Source organism: Struthio camelus, chromosome Z, assembly GCF_040807025.1.
Source record: "Struthio camelus isolate bStrCam1 chromosome Z, bStrCam1.hap1, whole genome shotgun sequence".
NCBI classification, from domain to species: domain Eukaryota; kingdom Metazoa; phylum Chordata; class Aves; order Struthioniformes; family Struthionidae; genus Struthio; species Struthio camelus.
In genome coordinates this window covers 89,138,572-89,163,085 of record NC_090982.1, presented here as the reverse complement: position 1 = coordinate 89,163,085, position 24,514 = coordinate 89,138,572, and the positions used below count along the sequence as shown (strand labels likewise).

General features: G+C 44.4%; 1 protein-coding gene across 18 annotated transcripts in view; it reads right to left on the bottom strand.

Moving 5' to 3' along the window:
* Positions 1–24,514, bottom strand: part of LOC138060863 (E3 ubiquitin-protein ligase NEDD4-like) — a 214,196-nt gene that overhangs the window by 97,202 nt on the left and 92,480 nt on the right. For 13 of the 18 annotated variants that reach the window (XM_068926753.1, XM_068926754.1, XM_068926755.1 and 10 more), the window contains 2 exons: positions 21,063–21,101; positions 18,142–18,195 (listed from right to left, as the gene is read on the bottom strand). The exons of 1 other annotated variant lie outside the window; for it this stretch is intronic. In XM_068926753.1, coding sequence (XP_068782854.1) covers positions 18,142–18,195; positions 21,063–21,101 — 93 coding nt within the window. Of the gene's footprint in view, positions 1–13,292; positions 14,724–18,141; positions 18,196–21,062; positions 21,102–24,514 lie in introns of those variants that run through there. 4 more of the 18 variants (XM_068926749.1, XM_068926751.1, XM_068926748.1 and 1 more) reach the window with 3 other exon arrangements.

The following is a 24,514-nucleotide window of genomic DNA, read 5'->3' as shown; positions in this document are numbered from 1 at the left end:
ACAAAGCAGGTAAGATTGGCTTCACTTAGAGGTGTTTGCATCAGGGCAGATGCTGCAAGACCGAGAAGACTTTTAAAAATGGTTATGTCAGACAAAACCAGCTGCATTAACGTCAGCTCCCCCCATCCCGGGTTATGGCCGCGGCGCGATTCTTCCCCGCTCAGCTAGCACGTCGTTACCTGCAGAGAGCAATAAACTACATTTCGCTTGCCTAGGTAGGATCGGACGCATTTTAATGCGGGACGACATCACGGTAAACACAGTGATTTCTGAAAAAGCCCTTCTGTTCTGGCTGTGTACCTATGAGCACCAAACATTAGCTGCTTTTTTGCATTTCATGCTGCATGTATTACTAAAAACTAAAAGGCTAGTATATAGTCTTATTTCAAAGAAATAAAATTTGTTTGAAATTGATGCAATTTATTTCATTATTAAGCTTTTATGCCTAGTGTTTAGCACACACAAGGCTATTTAGGCTGCAAATTACACACAAAATGTAACTAATTATGTTTTATACACTACTTCCATTTTAACTCCTAATAGTCCTCCTTTTCTTTTTTTTTTTTTTTTGCCTTTTACTAGTGCTGTATGTGTTATTGCTGTCATGTGCGTTTTCCAAAATTCAAAACCATAAGATTAGTTTTAAAATACAATTTTGCCCATCTTTGAGGTGCTTACTGAACCATAACGCACGGGTTCATCACGGGATCAGGAAAAAGCCTTCAACAGCAACGGTTTTTGGAAGGTAGATCACTGCAGCAAGCAGAGCTGAGCACGGTCGCCCTAAGCGCCGCTGCTGCGCGCTTCGCGTTCACTGGTCTTCAACGCCCAGGACCCGTGTCCAGCCCCGGCCAGCGGCGCGAAGGATGATCCGCGGTGATTTCTCGCAGTGAGAAGCAGAGCGAAGCCTGCCTCCTGGGAGCCACGCTGGCCTGAGCAACCCCAGGAGAGCCCGGACGGATTTGCATGCCCCCTCCGCGACCGCTGGTCCTCCCTGACCCCCCAAACGGCTGCTGTGTGACTGCAAACCACCTTTTCGATCAGAGCAACAGATCGTCCCTTCGGGTGAACCACCATCTCGAGCTCGTTTGCGTCGTTCGCTGCGCCTTTCCCACAGAGCGCGCGAGGTCGAAGTCGCCCCGAGCAGGCTCAGCTTACGGTCCGGGGTTTCTGGCACGGTCGCTGAGCGGCGACGCTCCAGCGAGCGAGGGTGAGCGGACAAGCTGCCGCCCGGCGCCGGCACGGGAACAAACAAAAGGACCAGTCCCTCACCTTGAAACAGGGAGCGCTTCAGAGCTTTGCCCCGGCTGGGAAAGACCTGCAGCCGCGAGGGAAGGGCAGACCCGACCCCGGGGCTGGAGGACTTGCTACCGCTTCTCAAGATGTTAGCGGACGCCTGAACCTGTGTTTGCCGGTCGAGCGCCGTTGGAAACGGTCAGTAAACGGAGACCTGCCTGCAGACCTGCCTCCGAGCAGACACATCCTCCAACCTCGCTGCGCTGACGGGCAAACCTCCTTCGTGGCAACCAGATCATCCCGGGCTTTGACGGCGTATCGGGTCAGCAAGGCTTATACCCGTCCCTAAGCGCGTGTCCTCCTCCTCCACCGCCCCCTTTGAAGAGGGGGGCTGCTCTTTGCCTGCTGTTATGCCTGAAGCAGGGCTTTGGCCAGAATTAGCGCATCGCGCCCGGGGCTGGGGTCTTGCCCCCGCTCCGGCCGGCAGACGTTCACGGGGACGGTCGCGTTTACGCCCGGACCGTGCCTGAGGCCAACGCGGCCCGGAGCAGCCGGAGCTCCTGCTGTCCTAGGTGAGCTGATTCAGCGTTGAAGCCTTGGACATCAGGAAGGCTAGAGGTAAGGAAGAGATGCTCAAAGGATGCTCACTTGAGCGTTAGTCAGGCTTAAGTGAATGGTAAAATTCCTGACAGCTTCGACGCAGTAAGATTTAGCCATGTATCTTCAAATCACACAAACCGACAAAATCTGGCATCGCAGTTTGAATCTTCCACAAACTTGCGCAGCAAAAGCGAATGAGCTGGAGCTGCAGCGGGACCGTACACAAATGCCTCTGCTCCACTAAACCTTTCAGTTTACTCTGGTTTTGGTCAGTTCTTCGCAGGAAGCGATTCTCACCCCTCTTTGTCGCTCAGCTGGGTTCTCGTTCATATTCTGGGTATTCTGGTATCCCGGGCTGCATTAGGCAGAGTGTTGCCAGCAGGTGGAGGGAGGTGATCCTGCCCCTCCGCTCAGCCCTGGGGAGGCCTCACCTGGAGTACTGTGTCCGGTTCTGGGCTCCCCAGGACAAGAGAGACATGGCGCTACTGGAGGGAGTCCAGCGGAGGGCTACCAAGATGATTAGAGGGCTGGAGCATCTCTCCTATGAAGAAAGACTGCAAGAGCTGGGCCTGTTCAGCCTGGAGAAGAGAAGACTGAGAGGGGATCTCATCAACGTGTACAAGTATCTGAAGGGGGAGTGTCAAGAGGATGAGGCCAGTCTCTTCTCTGTGGTGCCCAGCAATAGGACAAGAGGCAACGGGCACAAACTGAAACCCAGGAAGGTCTGTCTGAACCTGAGAAAAAACTTAATTCCTGTGAGGGTGACAGACCAGTGGCCCAGGTTGCCCAGAGAGGTGGTGGAGTCTCCTTCCCTGGAGATATTCAAAACCCACCTGGATGTGATCCTGGACAATATGCTCTAGAGGACCCTGCTGGAGCAGGGAGGTTGCACTAGACGATCTCCAGTGGTCCCTTCCAACCTCAACCATTCTGTGATTCGGTGAGTTTTATCGCTGTCGGCAGGGAAGAGAAGCCGGTTTCTGACGGGCTGCGCGGCAAGGCCGGAGCGAGCGACGTGGCTGCGCCGGTGGCTCCCCACCCCAGCTGCCCAGGCGGCCGGAGCGTGGCTCAGGGCACGTTGGGCGAGCCTGGAAGCTATCGGGAAAGCTGGTAATATCACGAGTGTTGTAAACTATATAAATAAATAAATAAATAAATATTTTTTGGAGTCAGTTTGTAGCGCGATTAGCATGCTTTCAAGAATATCTCTTGCAATCCTATTTCATTCCTATTTACCCGACAGCCAATGTTAGCAGTTTGTTGGAAATTAAAACACGATCTCCATATATATGTATATACATATTTGAGGCAGAGCACCTGAAAAACGGAAGCTCCAGTGACAAACTGATTTCTAGAAGTAAGGAGGGACGTGCAGAGCGCACCGCGAACGGCCATGCTTTCAGGATCAGCGTATCAGCAAAGTGTTTCAGCAGTCAAGTGCGGATAAACTCCATTTACAAAAAGGAAAAGATTACACACCTTACAGAGACAATTTTCCCCTGCTTTACAGGAACAAGAACCTCCTTCTAAAAGTCACCGCGCACGCTCTTCAAGAGCCGAAACTCTCCCACGCTAGTCCTTCTGCAACGTCTCAGCCCCGTACGATGCAACTAACTTACCCAAATCAAAATTCAGTTCAGTTACCAGCTGTTCCAAAAGGTTTTTACCCTCCAAGAGCGGGCAATGTTTTCACAAAGACATGGTTTATAACAGGCGCGTTTAATGAAATCCGCAAGGACCTGACGCAGGACATCGCCCTCAACACCTACGCAGAGCCCAGACCCCTCCGTGGCGGGACAACCCGGACACAAACCAAGGCAGAAATACGCCACGAAGACTTTAAGCCCTGCAGTCCAACACAAAAACATAAAACATTTGGCTCATCACCTAACTTCTGGACAAAAGGAGGAACCCTGCGATGGGCCAAACCTCCTCTGTCTCCCACCAGTGATTTCTCCCCAGTTGTTTCCATCGGACGCTGAAGCACAAACGCTCTCAAACGCTCAGCTATGCGGGTGCTCTTCGCTCAGCACGATAGGCCTAAAACTCATTGCACCCCAGGCAAATCTTTTTTCTACACAGAAAGAGATGCTTTATTCCATTTCCAGACAGCTGTGGATTCAAGCCTTTTTTAGCTTTTCAAATACCTGTTTGAAATGATTCATAAAGCAATAAACGGCCTGTAACACAATTCTGGTAGACGGGACCCGAGCGCCACGCTGGTGTACTGCCACATAGGAAACCCTGCCACTGCTGCTCCAACCAGAGCTACCTCTTAAAAATGACGATCGACTATGCCACAGGTGTGATGAATCTAAAAAGCACAAGGCTGATATTGCTAACTGAGCAGATCACGTATTCTGGCTAATTGTTTCTAGATCCACATTTTTATATACTAGAATATTCAAAGAGAACTCCGTTAAACTTATCAATTTATCATACTAAATTTCTGCAAGACTACGCACGTTGCCTGCCTTTGGATAAAAGGCACAGCTTCTGTAAGACACAACAACGTAGACCCGTAAGGTGAGAAATTCAAAGCACACAGTATATTTGCCAGTTAAAAGAGAACATGTTGCTCCAGAAGGAAACTCTTCAGGTTAAAATTTCCATTGCTATAAAAGAGAAGAATACTGACAACTGGTGCTTCACCAAGTATCTCGTTTGCGCTCAACATTAATGCAGCTAACGTAACGCAGATAACTCAGGTTTGAAGACATTTTAAAGTTGCATTTATCTCACCCATTTAAAAGAAGTAACTCACTAGAAAGGTCACAACATGCCATCTGCAGCCTTCTGAGTTTCAGAAGAACTGCTGGCTTATCAGCCTAAGGAGGCAATCAACAGCTCCTAGCAATGCCTTTGGGCTAGCAACACGTTCGTGTGCATTTTTATTTTTTATTAATAATTTAAAAAAAGAAAATCACGGAGAAGCCATTAAAACCGACGCGGACCTTGCAATTCAAGCACGCAAAAACTTCACTAATCCGCCCAGGGCTGGAAACCTCTACCAGGGATCAGTGGGTTCTGAAAAGCTCGATGCGAGGGGACGCGCTGCTGCACAACTGCGAGCCCATCACCAGCTGCGCTGCAGTCCTTTCCCAACCAGCAGAGTTCACTTGTGTTTATAATAATTCAGTGTGCTGGCAAGCACGCTCTGATAGAGTTTCTAAAAATAATGAAGTGTGAGCAATACAGCAACTACAACAGCCGCCTCGCTCAAACCTTCAGAGAGAGCGCGCGAGATCGCGGGTGTGCAAACTGGAGATTCTGTTCAGCTCTGCAACAATAAAATCAAGTTCCACTTTGACGGAATTGGGAGCAACTAAATGTCTTCCGGGAACGAAAAACCATGCTTTAAGCAGATTTCAATTAACTAAATAGCTGGCATATTAGCAACTCAAAATCTTTGCAACACAGGCATCCTACAAGATAAATGTATTACTGCTAAAATTCACAACAATTAAATTTGGCAAGTTTTTCACCTTCCAAGATGATACATGCAAAACTTAATGGATATCATTCTTAGCTTTAATAATGCTTTAAATTTTACTGAGCAATATGAAAGTATTTCAATTAATTGTGACTTTAAAAAAAAGTTTGAATAATATTGCTATCCCCATATCTTGATATGATCAGCTCTTCACTTTTTATTTTACTTTTTTTTAACTTTTAACTTTATTTTTTTTTTTAAACCATCTTTTTTACTTTACTTTAATCTTCACTTACTGGATGTGCAGCAGAAATAATTTCAAAAACAGACCAAAGAAGAACATCTGGTTTTGGAAAAAAAATTAGATGAATTGTTTTAAACACTACCTTAAGGTACAACTTAGGCCATAATGTTCTCAAGGAGGTTTATTATCAGTCTCTAAATTTGTGTTTGGAAGGGTTTTCACCGTTTGATGAATACCTTTCTCTTTCATTCTATAATCGTTTGCTTTTTGTAATAAAAGCATCCAAAATACCATGCCCCAGAGTTTTATGTTTCTGTGTGACCAGCAGTATGCCGAATGCCAAAATTAATGCAGAAGCAGCAGACTCCGGTTGCCTTGTTTGGATTCATTATAAATACCCATGCTACATACCTATTCTTTGATATTAAACATTCCTTAAATAGGAGGATTCAGAATGCGAGCTTAAATAGCTAACTGAGGAAAAGGCTAGTCAGTCGTACAAATTCACAGCTGAATCTCCTTTTTACTGGAGATAACAATCACACTTGTAATACAGTTTATATCCTCTCAGTCTTTCCCAGAATACACAAAATACATCCTGGAAACGCTGGTCACTCTTCAACCGAGTCTGAAACGGAAGATGCAGCTTTTTCCCAAAGCAACCGAAAACCTGTCTGATTTTACACCAAACTGCACAGCGCAGTATGCAATTAATTTGCACAACTGACCTAACCAGAAACAAGTTTTCCTGTTGGCCTTCATTCCCAGAGCACTGCCCGTTTATTTCTCAAGGCTTGAGGATTTAAAGAGAGTGAAGGTGAGATTTTCTTTTTTCTTTCTTTTTTTTTTAGGGGGTGACTGGGAAGCCTGCAATGGTCACACTGTTAATTTTACTGATTTTTTTTCTACACAATTGCTGTCATTTGGAGGCTACTATGCCACCCTATTAAATGAAAAAAAAACAGATAAAAGCACCGGACTTCAGACAAATGTATGCAGTAATAGATTTTTACAAAGTGATTTAGTTCTGAAACTAAGTAAACAGCATAAAATCTAGATTTAGAATAGCTTTTTTGAACTAGAACAGTCATAAAAAATGACCATTCTTCATTATTTGACAGCTTTCCTCAAATAGAAAGGACAGCTAAGGCTGCACAAAGCAATTAACGCTCTCTGCTTTCTTATCTGCAGTTTTCTGTGGCTACATCTATGCTGCAACTAGTCTGGTCGGTACCTTCAGTGTTAAGACTGGGTCAGCAATCCCGTTATAAATTCAGGGCCTTATAAACTCAGCTTTAAAGAGATCGCTGTGTACTGAAACTCAGCACACAATTTTTCCATGCAGGAGCAAACGGTTTATTACTGCTATAAAAGAGTGACGTTATTTCCAGCTCTTCTATTCAGTGTTTTATTCTGGTTTCTCTTTAGAAAAACAGCACAAGGTATGGCTTTCAGGGAGAAAAAGTAAAATCCTCCAGCAGCGAAGTCTAACAACATCCAAAATTGTTTCCCAGGGAACTCTGGAAGCAGGTAGGGATAGATATTTCTCAGCTCCCTTATAACTTGACTAGGAGAAGTATTTCTTGATTCTGCAAGCTAATTTCCACTACTCAGGAAGAGCTATTTGTGCTCCACTCGCACGGACACCTTGGTACTGCTCTCACCTGCGAGCTCACGCCCCTGCAAGCGCAAGAGAGGGGCAAGGAGCGGATCAGATGATTTCTTTTAAAAAAAAAAAAAAAAAAAGAGAGAACCCAACAAAAACAAAAACCACACCACCACCACAGCCTGTAAGCTATGGCAAATCCCGTAACAGCAAAGCATGAGAAAGAAGAACGGTAACGTCTAGACACAGCCTACCGCGGTCAGGGGAGGCCTGTAGCGTAGTGTCACCTAGACGTGGGGTTGCCGAGAGGGGAGACTAGGGAAGAAGAATCGATTCTGCCCTTGACAGGAAGCCTGCAAAGCCTTGGGGGTGCAACTCGCCGCCCCCACCTGCAAAGGGGGCATCCGCACAGCGGGCAGAGGCACGCCATGCAGCCACCCGCGCTCCTTGGATGGGACGTGGAGGGAAAGAGGAACTTGACAGCACGGTTCATCTCATCCGTTTTAGACACCTAGCTAAGGATTACATGAATCATGTTCTAGAAACGCCCACTAGGCATTCTGGAAGCAGGTGCCCAAACTTAAGACATATGCAATATAAAAGATGAAACTTTTCTGAGTAGCATTCATTCCCGGTGGCCCGGCAGACAAAGCAGCCCCTCGGAGGCGCGCAGCGCTTTCCATAGCCTTTCCGTGCCTGCGTGCAGGCGAACTGTACCGATCCGGCTGTCCTTAAACAGACTTGGAAAGAAATAGCTGCCTCTGAAATAACTCTCTCTTCTGTTTTAGAAAATCTTTGCATCTCAAGAATATGCTTCCGCTAGAATGAAGAGCGGCAAATAAACTGTTAACAAGTTGACATTTCTTGCTTTGTACCATTTAAATCTCTGTACCGCACTCAATAACTGCTTCCGAAGTAGAAGCACAAAGTTCAGCCCAGCTCAACTACAAGTGTCATATTCTGAACATCAGGAGCGTGAATGCAGCCAAATCTGACTTTCTACACAGCTAACTGCCACTATATCTGGATGGATGGACGGACGGACGGACGAGTGGACGGACAGAAGGAAACCCTCTGACGCGAAGTTCGCTGTCGCTCTTCGCGTTAGCGCTTAACGGAGTGAGTGCTGGTTCTAGTGTAGGTCACCATCCACACGAAAACCAGACAGGCAGATAAACGGCTACTAACGCTCATGAGGAACAGGATTTTTGTCCTGATTTTGTCTATTTATTCGCTGGAGTTCCTGGACACATGGACTTGGTTCAGAAATTATAAGAGAAGCAACTAAACCTCTTTTCCAAATGACAACTACCACCATCTCCAATACTTACTGAGAAAATATCAGAGTGGGGGCCAGCTAAAGATGACGAAAGATGTGAAAATGAAGTAATGAATACTGTGTCAAGGACAGGCTGGTGATTGACCAGAGGATCAGCAAGAGCAGCAACATTAAAACAAAAACTGTAATCTCTATCTCAACGAAACAAATCATCTCTTGCAATGCTTACTTGAATTGAGAAAAAAAAAAAAACCCCTTTTCATTACATTTAATTCTTAAAGATGTCCAGCAGTTTTTCATGTGATGATCAGCAATACATAATCCATTTAATTTCTCAGTCCCATCTCAGAAAAGACACTTTCTGAATTTGCCTTAGTTTACATCAAAACATTAAAGGCAAAGCTTTGAACTGACTTTATTAGCTCACAAGGATCAATTTATGTACAAAAGAAAAAACAGAAAATTCAATCTAGAAGTGAACGCCATACTAACCGAAAATGTCTATTATTTTGCCAATTGCACTGGTGATAATATGGAGCATTTTTATTCCTACATTGCCCTTTTTCAGTAAGGCAAAAGAGTACGCTGCTAACAAAACGGGGCACGCGGCAAGTACAGACAGTTGCTTCTTGTTCATTAGGAAGTGTTAAAGGTTGGTCAGGTTACAAGACGTAACTGCTAGCTTTTACAACCCAACTGGATCCAAGATACAGCCCAGAAACGTGAAACAAAGGAATAAGGAAAGCAAATACTGTGGTGGAAGTATGGTCTGAAGACGTAGCCAAGGAAAGTTGCTCTGTGAAATCACCAACTTCAGAGAACTGCCAACAAGATTCATTTCATTTTCTGTTGTCTCCTGCAGTGAAGGTCTAGCTAGCCAAGGTAACGGTGGTTCAGATGTTTCCTCCTTGAACGTCACTCTCCATAGGAAACCATCTCCAGTTAAGAGAGCAGTGAGCACACCCCGGGGGAGCGGCGGTCCACGGGGTACCGACGCAGGGGCTGTAAAGCAGGCGGCACAACAGCACTAAAGCAGACCTTTGCTGTTGATAGCTATGTAATTAGTGGAAACAGTAGATGAAACTGTGGCTACAGAATAAACATTCACCTGCAAAAGCATGACGTTTGTCTTCCTTTAACTTGTCTTCATTTTTTATTTAAACATACTCTATTTTTTTCTTCCAATGTGTAAAACTGAATAACAACAACTTCCCTCATTTGAGATCCCTTTTTTGCCAACACCACCCCGCGACCTCCATATCACAGACAGTCTCGGAGCATGCTGCTTCAGGAGCACTCGACTAAAACTGGGATAATAAGAAAAGCCAAACTCAAAGTGAAAAATGCTTTCCTCAATGTGATACACAGCCGTATTTACAGGAGTTGGCTCTACTCTAGAGGACAACAGTTATTCCTGATTAAGCACAGAGCCCACCCTAAACACCTGCCCCCATGACGGGGAGAGGCCTCCTAGGGAAGCGCTGCCATCAGAGGACGGCAGGGACATCCCAAGCAGGAAGTCTGGAAGGGCCCCAGGCGAGGGCGGACCAGGCGGGCCGCGGGAGGGATGCTGCAGCCGGGGAGGAGCGGGGCTGGCAGAGCCGCGGCCCTTCCCAGCTCCTTAACCCCCTCCGGAGCCGCGTGCTCGGCCTTGGCTCAGCGCTTCGTCGCCAAGCGCCCTGCAACCCGGGAGCCTGCCCACTGCCGGACGGCGCTCATCCTAAATTACCCCTATTTAGATTCAGATGCCCCAATTCCAAGTGATATCTCCTGAGCGTAATTACATTCTCTATACTTCCGTAACAAAATTTATTCTAAAATTACGTCGAAGGAAGGAAGGAAAAATAAAACCTGACTTGTAGGAAACGCAGAACCACCGAGTTGCCACTTCTATTTGGTAACTAATACAATTCAACGCTACTACAGTATTTTGTCAGGGCACTTTGTATTTTTTGTCACAACAAAGATGCCGTTGTCAGCTCTCTAACCAGTTGTCCAAACCACGGCATTTTTGAGGTGTGGTTCCCACACATACACAGCGGCGCTCACGGACCCCAAATTATAAACAGCGTAAGCGTGGTTGTACGCCACAGCATACGCGCGCAGCCCACTGCGTTACACACGAAACCTCCGAGCAGCCAAAAGAATTTGTAACGAGGCTTCCAAATAAAAACGTTCACAGATTGGGCACAAGCTCTTATTTTACTTAATACCTTAATAACAACTTGTAATGAAATACATCCTGCTTCCCCCAAAACATTTCTGTCTAAAACAGAAGATATTTGAAAGGTCATAAACACTTGGTAGCAGCAGGACTGCAGACGCCCGCATGAATGTTTTCACTGCAGATAAATAAGGCCGTAGCAGCTGCTGCTTACAGCCCCAGGCCCATGCCCTGTATCAATCAAATACACGCAAACTACCTCAACTGGAAGAGTCTAGAATTTTTTTTTACCCTAACAACTTTAAAACATGGTAACTTTTCCCCGCAGCTCCATAGCTCAAATATTGCAGGCACACCCTTCCTCAGCATCACAGGTCCTCCCTCAAACACTTCCACGGGGCAGATCAAAAGTGACACCTCAGTGAAGAGGTGTTTTGTCAGTAGATTAAATACAGCAGATTTCCATCAAACTGCTTTTATTGCCTGCCCTTCCTATGGCAACCGGCCCACGCAGTCACCTCTGTCCAGGACACTCCTGGGGTCACTACAAATACGAGAAAACTATGCTAGAAGAGTAGGAAAAAGTTTTATGCCTCAATTAAATTTCCATTTCTGAAACTTTCTGCAGTAGGGAACGCAAGTCCCATTTGGGCTGAGCGCCTCTGACACTGCCATGCTTCACGGCTGACTAAATTGACTAAAACTAAGGGTACATAGGAACAAATTTCATAATTGTCTTCTGGAAATTCTCAAGCGTGCCTCTGGTGTGAGAGCCGCTACTGCGATGAAGATCAAAGCAGTGACTTTGGGGGAGTATATATTTTACGAGACAGAACTGTTGCAGAGACACAGGGTGAAGATGCACATCTCTGAGCAAGTGGCACAAATGGGCAAACCTCTGCCACCTGCTATTAGGTTTGACCTATTGCAGCTACTTATATAATTGTTTATGGTGGCTCTCCACGCTGCTATTATTGGAAAGGAACAAGAGATAATAAATAGAAAATAGAAATTCAGACACAGAACGTGGTAATGTGGGTAAATACGAGCTGTGAAGACTCCACAGAAGTTTGAATGGTGTCTAAGGAATCCCATCAACTGAGTATGTAGACTAAAAGAGACAGGCAAAAACGGAACTCCAGATCTAATGCGGCGCTTTGGGAAAACTACATTTGGAGCCAGACCTCACAGTTGGCTTTTCTCTCACCAAATTCAAACATCCTTAATATCTTGAAGCAACTCTATATTCCAGATTAAGACGAGTTCAGCCAAAAATTACATGCAGAATAAATTAAAAATAGCTGAACAGAGAAAGGAAAACAAAACGTCTTTTTTAGGAAGAGAAAAATAGTAGAACGCTTAACATTGTGCTATATACACGACATTTAAATGAAGAAAAGAGATCAGTAAAGGTTTCTGCATTCCAGATTTCCCTGCTGAAACGTTCTCAGGCTGACGGTAAGGATACCATACACTACCCGCTCAACAAAACTGCTAGCCAGTACAGACTGAAATGAAGCTTATATTCCTTTGGCAAGAACACATGTTTTGCAGATTTTGGGGTTTGGGTTTTTTTTTTTTTTTTTAAACTAAAAGCTTAAGGACACTGTGAATTTCTACTCAACACTGTCTATAGAAGGGCTAAAAAGACAGTTATACTGAAATAACTTTGAGACTGAGCTTTTTGCTGGGAAAGCTGCAGAGTCATCATACGGCCTTGCTGCAGCGAGCAGCTGTCTTTCGGTACTACATTTCGCTGAAAGAAAGCGCAAGAGAATGCGAACACACGAGCAACGAAGCCCAAAATCCGTCCTAGCGAATCTGTTTTCATAGCTGGAGACAGAGCACTTACTGTTCTATATACAGCGTCACCGAGCTTAGAAACTCAAGTGGGTAGTGTTAAATTGCACAGCAAAGCAGTTCAACCAAATGAATTAACTCAACTCTTTAACTTTTATCTCTGGTTTGGTCTTTTCAAAAATGGTTTAAAAACATAAAACTTCAAGCCTCTCCCATTATAAGCAAGAAGAACTAGAAGATGAAATTTGTCATCTGAATGCAAAGTCAGAGAAAGTGCAAATGACAGGGCAGTTTACTAACTTGTGCCAAGCTGCTTGTGCAGTTGTTTGACTGGGATTTGGGGCTGAAAAACATGTGACAAGTTTTTAATTTACAGAAGGTTGAAAACAAACATAATTTTTTGGTAAAAAAAGAAATTTTTCTAACTTTGTGGTACTGTAACAACAAAGTCAGTATCTTCACAATTTCTGTAGCCGTAGCTGCTAGCACACCACAACATACCTTTTTAAACTGTGCAGAGATACATACATGTATGCATTATATTTAGAAGGTAGCAAAGTGTTTGTTTTGAAAAACAAAGTGTAATTCTTCATGCAGCAAGGTCTTGCCAAGCTGAACAATTAACAAGACTATTCAGTTTGACATTTGGTTGTTCCAATTTTTTACAATCTTTTCAGCTGATGTAACACTGAATTAAGTAACACATGAGACATTAGGATCTCAAAATATTACACTGGATGTAATCATAACTGAGAGCAAAGTTATTTTAGATTCGAAATAGAGATGATTTGTGGCCTGTTCCAGAGAAATGCGGAACGTTCTAGCACTAACAATGGAAGCTCTTCGGTGGCCTGAAGTTTAGAAGCCTTTGTATGGAAATTTTGCCTTTTACTAGCGCAGAGGAACGAGCATGCTCGGCATCATACTCACCGCGGTGCCGGCTGCGGTAGGAGCAGGGGTGCCACGACCCTCCGTCGCAGCAGCCTGGTTCTGCTCTTCCGGACTGCGGGTCACGAGGATTCGGAAGTGCTGCTGCCTCGTGTTCTGATCTGGTCTGATTTTAAACAGGCATCCCTGCCCTTGAGGGATCCTCTCTACTGAATTGCTTCTGGACATTTCTGACCCGTTCCTGGCGTTTCCGTGCAGTTCTGAATCCAATCCATCGCCTGTGGGGCTAGCCTGCTCCGGTCGCGGCTGGACAGGGTAGGAAGTGCTCCTTTCCAGTCGTATCCGCGGATACCTGACCAATCTGTCCCCTTTTGTTCCGGTAAAACCAAAGTTGTATTCACCCCCTGTACCCGTACCACTCGCCTGCGGTTGCTGCAGCTGAAGAACAAAGAACTTCTTTCCTGAATTTGCTGACATATCTGGCACATGTTGCAAAGACCAGCGCCGGGGTTCGGGGCTGGGAGCGTTACCTTGAGCCTCAGAGCCAAAGGGTAAGAGAGTCACCTGAGGCATATCCGCGCTCGAAGCACGATGCTGAATCCTCACACCACTTATGTTTAAACCGGAAGATGCTTCGCTTGCCTCATCTTCTTGGGGAGCAGACAAAGCATCATCGCTCTGGTTCTTAGAAGGAATAGTACAAAATATTCTGCGATTACAGCAAACAGTCCCATTGACCTGCTGCCCTAGCTCTTCCGTCAGCCTCGGCGGAGAGTTTCCAGGAGTCACCTCCGGACTGCTCGGAGAAGAAGAACGGTTTTCAACAGGGGACGCGTAATGCTCGCGAAACTCTGAGAATTTACATGGAAGCGTCTCCTCAGGAGATCCCGGGGTTCCACACTCATCAGCGCAGCCGTTCACAGCTTTGCGCTGAAGAGAGATCTGCATAGACGAGCTTCTCGTTGGACGCACATCAATGTTGTTCAGCAGCTGGGGAATAAACATGGATGTACTCCTTTTTAAGGAGCCCACTTCTTGCAAGTCGCCACCACCACCATAATCTGCTCCGTGTCGGGAAAAAGCGTGAGGACTGCTTCTTCTTGGCAAAGTGTGGAATGCCATGAAAAAGTCATCTTCTCTCTCCCGGTCGAGGATCTCCGATTCAGGGGCTGTGTTGCTTCGCCCAGAGCCAAAATGAAACCGCAGCCGATGGGCCATGGTTTTACAGGGAGAAGAAAAGGAGAGGGAGAACAGCAACAATTCAGGCACTGCCAGAAGTTAAAAACCAAAGGCATAAACTCCAAGAAAAAGTGTCCCATCTGCCAAACTGTTAGCACTGCAGCACTGATAGCGACAGATAGCAGAAATAGCCCAAGTGGCAAGCAGCATTCCAGGCATGATTGGATAAGAGCAATCAGCGCTCCTACACACTGTGACAGAGGGTAGGATGGCGGGAGTCACGTGGCCTGGTTCCCCCTCTCCAAAGTGAGCTGGTGGGGGTTTTGTGTGTGTGTGCGTGTGTGTGTGTGTGTTTTTTTTTTTTAATGCCAGCAAGAGCCTGAAACAGCACCTTCACAGCTGCTCCTTTTCCATCAGAGAGGAGCGGCCCCAGCGGGAGAGCTCTCGCAGCTGACTAAGGCAGCAAACACACTCGGCACTGCTATAAATCTAAACCACATCATATCCACAAGGCACATTCGTATAAAGCACAGGCACACAAAGTTAACTACGGCAAAAACACTCTGCGTTAGTGTTAAAAGTTCAAGTCAAATCCACATGCAAACGAGAGAAATTATTCCAAGCTTAACTTTGTGGTGCGTGTTACAGCGTTAGGCTACCATGGCCGAACATGAATAAATATAGCATGGTTATGCTTTTCATTCTTAACTGCGCTCATAACACGCTTAAACAACAAACTTCTCGCCCTTTAAAAAGCCACAACTTTTACATTGTCCCTACGAATGCAATATAACCTACGCCACACAGTCCTTTTAAAAAATGAAAAATTACAGCAAACAAAGCAACCTTAGATGTGGCAAAGATTTCTCACAGAATAAAAACAGCAAAAATGTGCAAGATGGCAGAAGACAAAGTTACTTTTTCAGTTTTTACCAGGCAGCAAAGACGAGTGAAAACCGGAGACGGGTGTTGCATGTCGTTTTATGCTGATTTGTCTTAAACACCGTACAGAAACTCTGCCCAAAGCTGGCCAGCTTCCAGTGAGAAAGTTAGCAATATTACCACAGGCGCGACTGCCAGCACAGAATACAGTTACGCTCACCGAGAGCCAAAAGATCTCAGAAGAACAGACAGGCAGACAGGATACACCAAAATGTAAAACAAAGCCCCTAAATCAGCTCTACCACAACGCAGGAAGTCCGTGATCTAACGGGCACTCACACTGGAAGCGTGCTCACCATAAAATACTTGTTAGTATATACCAGAAAAGAACATCTGCTTAGGAAAAAGGGCATCTGCACAAGGAGACCCCGGGGTAGCTTCAATTCAACACATGGACATTCGCTCTTTTGCGAGCTCAGAAGCGTAAGTTTTGTCAACAGCTCTGAAAACTTGCGGGTACGGGGTCAATACTCTAATCTAGACATTTGAACCTCTGTTTGCAAGCAGCTTGTTTTCAAAAGACAGAAAATGACCAGTCACGAGAGAAATGGAAGCTGTTTTACAGCGATGCAACTGCCAAAAGACAGTACAATCCCCTATTGTTTTAAGTGGACCATGAGCCAACAAGAAGAAAAACATGAATAGCTTCTTCACAGCAACAGTACTCTAGATTGTGTGCAAGCACAGGTGTTAAAGTTGTTTTATCTAATTTTTCAAGTAAAACACGTTATCCGAGGAAACTGTCTCTCTTTGCACTGCTGACTAAGCTTGCATCCAATATTCTCCATTTTGACTGGGGGAGAGAACGGAGAGGAAAGGACATACTGCAAACTCAGGAAGTGCTTTGATGATTTAGGGACATAAGGACAAAACAAAAACTGAATTCTCGGTGCAAGTACTGACAATAAATACTTCACTGTAAAGTCAAAACAATTGATTAAATGCCTCCTCGTTAGAGAAACACAGCATGTTGGCCCTGATATACATCAAGTCAGAACTCAGCTCTGAGCTCACTGATGGAAGTTTGTTACTTGAAAAATCCCAAGGTACTTGCTTTGCCAACAGCTCAGAGGCCCCTCTGCAGGGAGGGTGACGGATCCTAAGCCAGGTTACAGAAAGGTTGCCTGCAGAGGTGGGAACACAGGAAGAACCACCAGAAAAGGGTTCAACAACGGAGAAGGACTGAAACTGCCAGCGTAAGGCCAGTACCACATACAGAAACTTCAAGGTCTTGAACAGTGCCACTGAAACGAGCATGCAAAAGCTGTCATTTCTCAGCTGCCGCGGCGTAGCAACACTAGAATTTTTCTTCTGAACTGTCACCACTTTGGTGCCACATACGGATTTCCCTGTGCATGCCACTGCCCTCTGCCGGCTAGATCAAAACCTCTTCCACGACTTCCTGACCTGCCTTGTGCTGATGACTATCCCACAGAGAGGACAAGGTATTTTTCACAAACAGACGCACGGGCGCTGAACGCCCTCCAAGCCAACGCAAACGTACTCCACCCATCTTCCACGAGGCGTGCAAGCCACAGAGCCACACCAGCACAGCCCTGGGCCCAAGGCTTATATATTCTGCCTCTCGGTCACGGTTACAGGACTTCTGCCCCGACGTTTGCTCGCACCAGCAGGCGATGGAGGCACACCTTACCACAAGGAAGTTCAGAAGGTACAGGACTGTGTTGACGGTGCAAACGATTAGTACGTGCCAGTAAATACATTGACGGTCAGGCCGCTCTACATGCGCATTTACCAGTTTACTTCCTCCTAAAGTAAGACTCGTAAGACGTCATCAGTGGGGTCATAAGTCCCTTTTTGCCTAGAACACTGCAGCTTGCATGTTTTCCTTCGCTCTACATTTAACAGAAAGTCAGAGGAGAAGAATATATATTTTAAAGACAGATGTTTCCATACTACTGGTTTTGTTTTTAATAAAAAGATCTTCAACACACTGAACCTCATCTTCACAAGGCAAGCAAGTTTAGTACAGAGTGTACCGCACCCAACTGAAAAACTGAATACCTTATCTCCTCAACAATGGAGCGGTACTAGAATTTTCAGAAGAGAACAAGGGAAAAAAGTCATTCACCCAGTTTACCATTGCTGTAATGTATTTAACCTACTCTGTTCAGAACGATGGTGTCGTTTACCTCATGTATGCCTGCGTGGAAACCTTATCTATGCAATCTTATTAAAAGCAACAAGCAGTAAGACTTGGAGAGCTCAAGACAAAAAAGCTAACAATATGCTAGGCATCATCAGGAAGGGAACTGAAAACAAAATGGAGAGCATTATTTTGCCACTATCTAAAACCTTCGTGCATCTACCTCTGGAGTACTACGTGCAGTTTTGGTTACCACATCCCAAAAAAAGGATGTGGAAGTATTGCAGGTACAGCAAAGACAACAGCAACAACCAGGGGATGAAGCAGCCACTTTATAAGTAACTAAAAGTCTCAGACTCGTCATCGTTTTGCATAGGAGAAGCCTAAGGGAGGATATGATTGAGGTTACACCATCAGAACTGTAGGTTAAGGAGGACCATTTTGGTCTTACACAGGAGAGTGGTACTTTTGTGTTAATTCTTTAATGTTCTGACTACTAGTCTGTAAACAGGTTTTTTTTTTTTTAAAAGTTTCACTCTACGTTACTTAGCATACTTATTTATAAAACAGACAGAACTATGCCTTTGAGATAGGCTATGTTTTCATCAGCTACGTTCCACCGAGCCTTACCGTTTGTAAAACACACTCAAGACAAGCACTCACCAATCTGTTTTCGTCAAACACTTCAAACAGGAGACGATGATTGGTTGGGTTTACCTATGAGAAAATTCACACAAATAACGTCACTTTAGGTTCATCAGCTTTATGATGACAATATACAAGCACTAGGTCATACAGTGATTCAAGCAAGGCAAACAGAACAGGACTAACAGGTTTAGTTTTACTTTAACTGGAGCGCTATAACACCTTATTTCTAAAAATACACTGCAACTAGAAATAGACTAGTAGTTAACGTTAAAAGCCTTTATTTCCTGATTCGATATACCACAGTTAAAGCGTTTCTCTATCTCCAGAAAGCTCCAAAGCGGCGAAGATATTACGGTTGCTGCATAGCACGAGTTGGATGCAACCACAAGGCTGACAGAGACCTGGAGAGGAGGGCGCTAGGCAATGCCGCGGCTGCTCCTGGCACGGCCCGTCACGGGCTGCAGCAGACGGTGCTAACAAGAGGGGCTTCTGCTGCCCTGAGCACCCAATAAACCCATCTTTGCACCAAAAAAGGTGGCCGTGAGAAGTAGCCAGCTTTATGGTGGTGGGCACGAGGGTCCCAGACTGGACGGACGACGAGCGCTCCTGGATTTTTTGGCTTTACAGCTGCAAAGCTCAACTAAAACGTCGGCAGCAAGAGCCTTCCCTTCAGGCGAGTTTCACGGCCCGCTGCCTTGCGGGCGGACTGTCCCTTCGCCGCGGCTTCTGGCCCGTTCCTCGCACACGCTTCTGGAAAATCCCGTGGAAGGTAGAAACCCTACTCTACCCGCTTTCAGCAAACTCCTCAAACGCTTGCAAAGAACAAATATACCTCCAGGAAATAATTTACTCTGAAGCAAATTTAAGCAGAAAGACTGCTAACGTTTAAAAGGAAAAAAATGACTACTGGTAGGAGGACAAAGCAGTCACTACTAAACAAGAAAAATAGTTTCTATGGCAGTTGATTCACTTTTTTTCTTTTTCCCCAGAAAGTCTTTGTAAGCCAGGCTTCCACGTCCGCTTGTCTATTTGAGGCAATTTAGACAAAAAAGTTTCCACAGGGCACTAATAATTCTGCAGGGCTGGGAAGCCCCCGTTTCGACAAGGTCAAAGAACCGCGACACAGATAAAAAGGTAGGCCTGACTGCAAACGTTCACGCCGGTCGTCGAGGACGTTCAAGCTGTTTTGACAGAGGCTCTGAACTTCACCTGAAGTTTAAGCAACGCAGACTGTGGCCGTTCTGCGTACTGCCTTTTTTCTCGAGGCTGCCTCAAGAAACATCGGTTCAAATTATAAGCACAAGGTACGTCACGAGTCTGCTGATCCTGAGGGAACATCCTCGGCCCTAGTCCGTCTTGTAACTCAGGCTGTTTACGAGACCGGCATTTAGAGAGGGGGCCGGCCCGCTCCTCCAGCGCTCGCTTGGGCAGCGGGGTCCAACGCCGCGGGCTGCAGGCGCCCACGCGCGGACACCCACCACCCTGACCTCGCTCTCCCTTCCCCTCCCCAGCTGGTGGTCTGCTCTCTGAAACCTCTGCGCTCGAGCACCTGGCCGTAAAGTACGTGAGGCGTTCCTCCTGCCCGGGGAACGGCTCTCTGGCTAAAGTGACAGCGTTACGACTCCTCTGCGGTTTTACAGGCAGGCGGCTGCAGTTACGCCGTGGTGGAGCCACCTCTGCAACGAGCTCTGCACGTACCAAGAACTGGTGCGATGGAAACGGAGAACCACGGGGCCAGTCAAAATGAATTTAGCGCCAAGGCGGTTCCTATGGACTCGGCATAACTCAAAGAAACGGGCATAAGTCCATATTTTTTCCTTAGAGCACATTATAAAAATCAAAATATTTAACTGGATGAAGAGGATTGTAGAGATTTAAATTCATGTTAACTAGTTGCGAGACCTATAAAAGCTACTCTGCACATGCTTAAAAATAAAAATTCTATTTAAAACTCCAAAAACTGTGTATTAACAAATATATTTGTGGCAACTATTTAAATCATCACATCATCCAGAGAGTCAACTGCTAAAACGCTATAAACAAACTTCGATAGGATACCCGTTTGTAACAACCTACAATGACAATGTCTGTTCTCGAGCAGCTGTTTCAGATTAAATTTTAAAACTACTGAAATTTTACCTACCCTCCTTTAGTGAAAGCTACAGCTGGACAGATATTAAGTCATTCTTCCTTGGAAAAATATTTCCACCAACTAAAGAACAAAGCTGGTTTTGCCCTGTTCGTTCACATGCCATAAATATATTATGCTGTTTTTTAGTTCAATCCATCCTTTACCATTTTCAGATATTTGAAACTACTTTTTCCGATGAAACGACATCTATTAATTAAAACTGTGTATCATTTGGTTTTAGGCAAAATTTTTCAGTTTTCATTTTAAACAAAACTTAGAAAGACAAAAATTAACTGCATGAGAAAGACGTACTTTGATCTTATTTGGCAAGTAAGGACAAGGCCATGAGAAATTACTTCTTCAGTCTTCCTTCCCTACGTTTGTATTTCACCATATTTTTCATGATAGGTTAAATTTTACAGTGTTTGCAAATATTTCTCATTATTTGCCACTACACTAGCAGTTCAAAACACTAGCAGATCACAGCAAACATGCTCTGCTAAACATACATGTTCCAGTAAAAAGAATCTTTTATTCTTCAAATGAAATAAGCCAAAACTTACACCAAAATCTCACCAAACTGTGCAACAATCCATTTCTATAATAACCCTATGCCAATTTCTACTGCCCGTTCGATCGCTATAGACAGAGAATTGAAGGGAAATTACATTGAGACAAGTGAATTTTTTATAAAAACATACTAATACGAAATAAGAAAATAAGCTTCCTTTCAAACATATGAAATACAGTATGATTAATGGTACATGTTATAATAATGGTTTATTGCATATAAAGGGAAACTTACTCTAAAATAAAATTCTTCGTTCCATTTTGGATTCAGTGTCTGTAAAAAAAAAAAAAATTCACATTTTTATATACTAAAATCTCTTTAGGCTTGCAATTCTGCAATCACTAAAATGTGCATGCACATTGTTAAAAAAAAAATCTTTTAAAAAGGAGAAAAAGCATGTCATAACAAAAAACAACAAATAGAAATACTGTCATCAAATGATTTAGAACATCTCCACTGTGGGAGAAACCAAGTGTGGGAGGGTATTTGAGTCAGATGACCCTAAACTAGAGGCTAAGTATAAACAGGGTTCTATGAGTAAAAGGCAAATCACCGAGAACCTCTAGAAATAACAAAACCCAAGGATGTTTCATTCTCTAGATTCGTTTACACCAAGATTACATACATACACACACATATATTTTAAACACAAGGTCAACTTCAGGCTACAAAGATAAGAACAGATTTATAATGTAAATTAAAAAAAGGGGGGGAGGGGGGAAGTTGCATTGCATAGGTACTATATGATTCTTCCCAACCTCCCAGAAGTCTATAGAGCATCACAGTTTTGTTTTAATAACCTCAGTAGAGTAAGAAATAGAATAGAATAAAATATGCATTTATTTAGCAAACTGAAGGGAGCTCAAGCATAAAAACCATAAGAAAGATAGGTACCCTATAAACCCTAATAATTTGTGCAAATCCAATTTGGATAAATAGCTTGAAAAAAAGCTTTCGTCACGGCCAACAGTTTTTGTTTTCCTTCGTCCTCTCACCGAGGCAGAGATTTATCAGAAGAGCAGAGGGTCGAGACCGGCTCTACCCGCACCAAAACCCTGGTCGCAGCAGCGGAGGAGACCCTTGCCCGTCGACCTGGAGCTCCCCGCCGCGTCCTGCCCAGGGCACGGCGGCTCACTACCCAGCGCGTTTCCCTAGAGCTTCGGGGAGCCGCAGGGCAGCTCCACCTAACGCCGGCACGACTCTCCAACCTCCCTTCCCCTTTAAACGGGCCTGAATCTCAACCCAACCCACACGTAGCTATAGTTATCGACCAAAATGAAACTCTGAGATCCGAAGACTCTGTTCTGAACACGCAGAGAAAGAAGGAGGAGGAAAAGGAAATAGTTCTACAAAAAGAGAAAGATTAAAAAAAAAAACAAACCCTCAAACCCTAAACCTATATAAACAGCTATGCAGGTGGTTAAGACTTGTGGTCTCAGAAAAATTTACCTGTTGTTAGGGGTGGGGGTGGGGGGTGACAACTCTTTCAGTTTTTTGGCTATAAGAAGCAAACACGCATTCACTAACACAATGAAGCAAGAAAAAAGAAAGAAAAAATGTGTTACTGTTTAAGTACTTCTGTTCATTAAACACGGCTGTTCTTGGCAAGACAGACTTTCCATGTCATTTATCAAATGAAGCATGGTCTTGCACTAAAATTGCTGGCACTCCTGCCCATCAATAATGCATTAATTTTGAATGCTCCTTAACTAAAATTACTAATTTCAGGAAATATTTGCTCTATTTGGCAGCACGGTTTTGGTAAATGCACCAAGAATCTGGCAACCGGCAGCAGTTTCTTCCACCTTTACAGATCCAACAACCGGTAGCTCGAGTCAGAAAGTACAAACGCTAGAATCCTAGCAAAGGAGAAAAACACTTGTGAAGAAAGACTGCAGAAATAAATGGATGAACCACCACTTCATAAAGGATGTTAGCAGAGAAACAACAACAAAGACTGATCAGCCAAAAGAGCAACATCCTAAAAAGGGCAAGTAGCATAGAGATAAAGAACTGCCAAGAGTCAAGCTGAGTTAGATCTTCCACAGGATATCAAAACAAACACGAAGAAGGTTTTTCAACCATACAAATAAAAAGAGAACAAGCAAAGAAGTACTAATAAGCAATGAGGTTCAAACAGGAGAAAAAACATTTAGGTACAAAAAAAAAAATCATGTTTGACCTTACAATAAAGGCAAAACAGCTAAGAGGAATCAGTATGCAGATAAAAGTTAGCACAACTAAAGGAGAAGTGAAGTTTTAACAGCTTACTGCAGTCACGCTGAGGAAACTGGATAACTTTTGAAAGAACATGAAATCACAGGCTTAGTAGCAGAAATTAGAAAAAAAAAAAATCATATGAAGCCTGATCTAAGATCACAAGACTGGAAACAGCAAATATAGCATTTTACTACAGAAAGAGAAGCGACTATTTCCATCAGGCTCACTCAAAACACAGGTCCAGAAGAAAACACAAAGTATTAAGCAAATTTTGCAATTAGGGAAAAATAAATGGGAGGTCTCTTCCTGCAAAGCTGCTCTCCAGCTGGTTGGCCCCCAGGCTGTGCTGCTGCCTGGACTTATCCTTCCCAAGGGCAGGACTCTGCAATTCCCCTTGTTGAACTTCATGAGGTACCTCCCCGCCCATTTCTCCAGCCTGTCAAGGTCCCTTTGAATGGCAGCACAACCATGGGTTGCATCAACCACTCCTCCCAGTTTTGTATCATCTGCGAACTTGCTGGGAGTGTATTTGGTCCCATCATCCGGGTCATTAAAGAGCATGCTAAACAGCACTGGCCCCAGTATTCCTGTGATGGATTTTCTGAACCCCCTTTCTCCACTGCAAGGGATCATTTTCTCCCAATGTTAAAGTCACCTATCTCTCACCTTATACAAAAGGCTTTACGTCCTTCATTACTGCTTGAGTATAAAAGGATCATTAAATTTTTCAATTATTTCTTTCATAGCCTCTATCAGGGCAAAGGGAATGATGCAGTAAGTTCCCAAACCAGGGAAACAGACAGGAGCGTAATCAGGGACCTCATGGAAGAGCTGGAACGAAAGAGGAATGGAAGAAACTAGATGTCCCTGCCCAAAACTTATAATGACAGAAAAGCAGGTATCCTAGACATGTTCTAATTATATTTCCCAGTATGGAATCAACATTTAAATAAAACCAGAGAACACATGGATCTCAGTGATCCATGAGGTACAAATGACTTTAGATTAAATTAGATTAAAATTTAGATTAAATTTTAAAAGTTATTTCAAGATTAGGTCTAGTACACAGAAATTAAAATGGATCAAAGAGAAAATGAAATGTTAATTAGGAATCAAACTAGGTCTAGATGCATTAAAAGCTCACACCCCAAGCCTCTGAGGAAGAGGCACAGAAAAGCCAGCAGAAGGACTTGTACCATCTCACATTGAAATTCTGATTACAAACGAAAGGGGAAAGACGAGTCTCCCACCTCAGGCATCTGCCAGTTAACAGAAGCTACAATACTATTTTAAGGTAACAAATAAGCATTTACAGTGTCAGTAGGGTCCCACTGTTCAAAGGTCTTAGACTCCTCTGAGCGCTCTTCAGATGAAAGGGGTTGCTCATTTGGCCACTGATCAAGTGGTCCAAATTACTTTTTATGAAAGAAGAAACCTTCACCTACTTGCAATGTTATTCTTTTCAT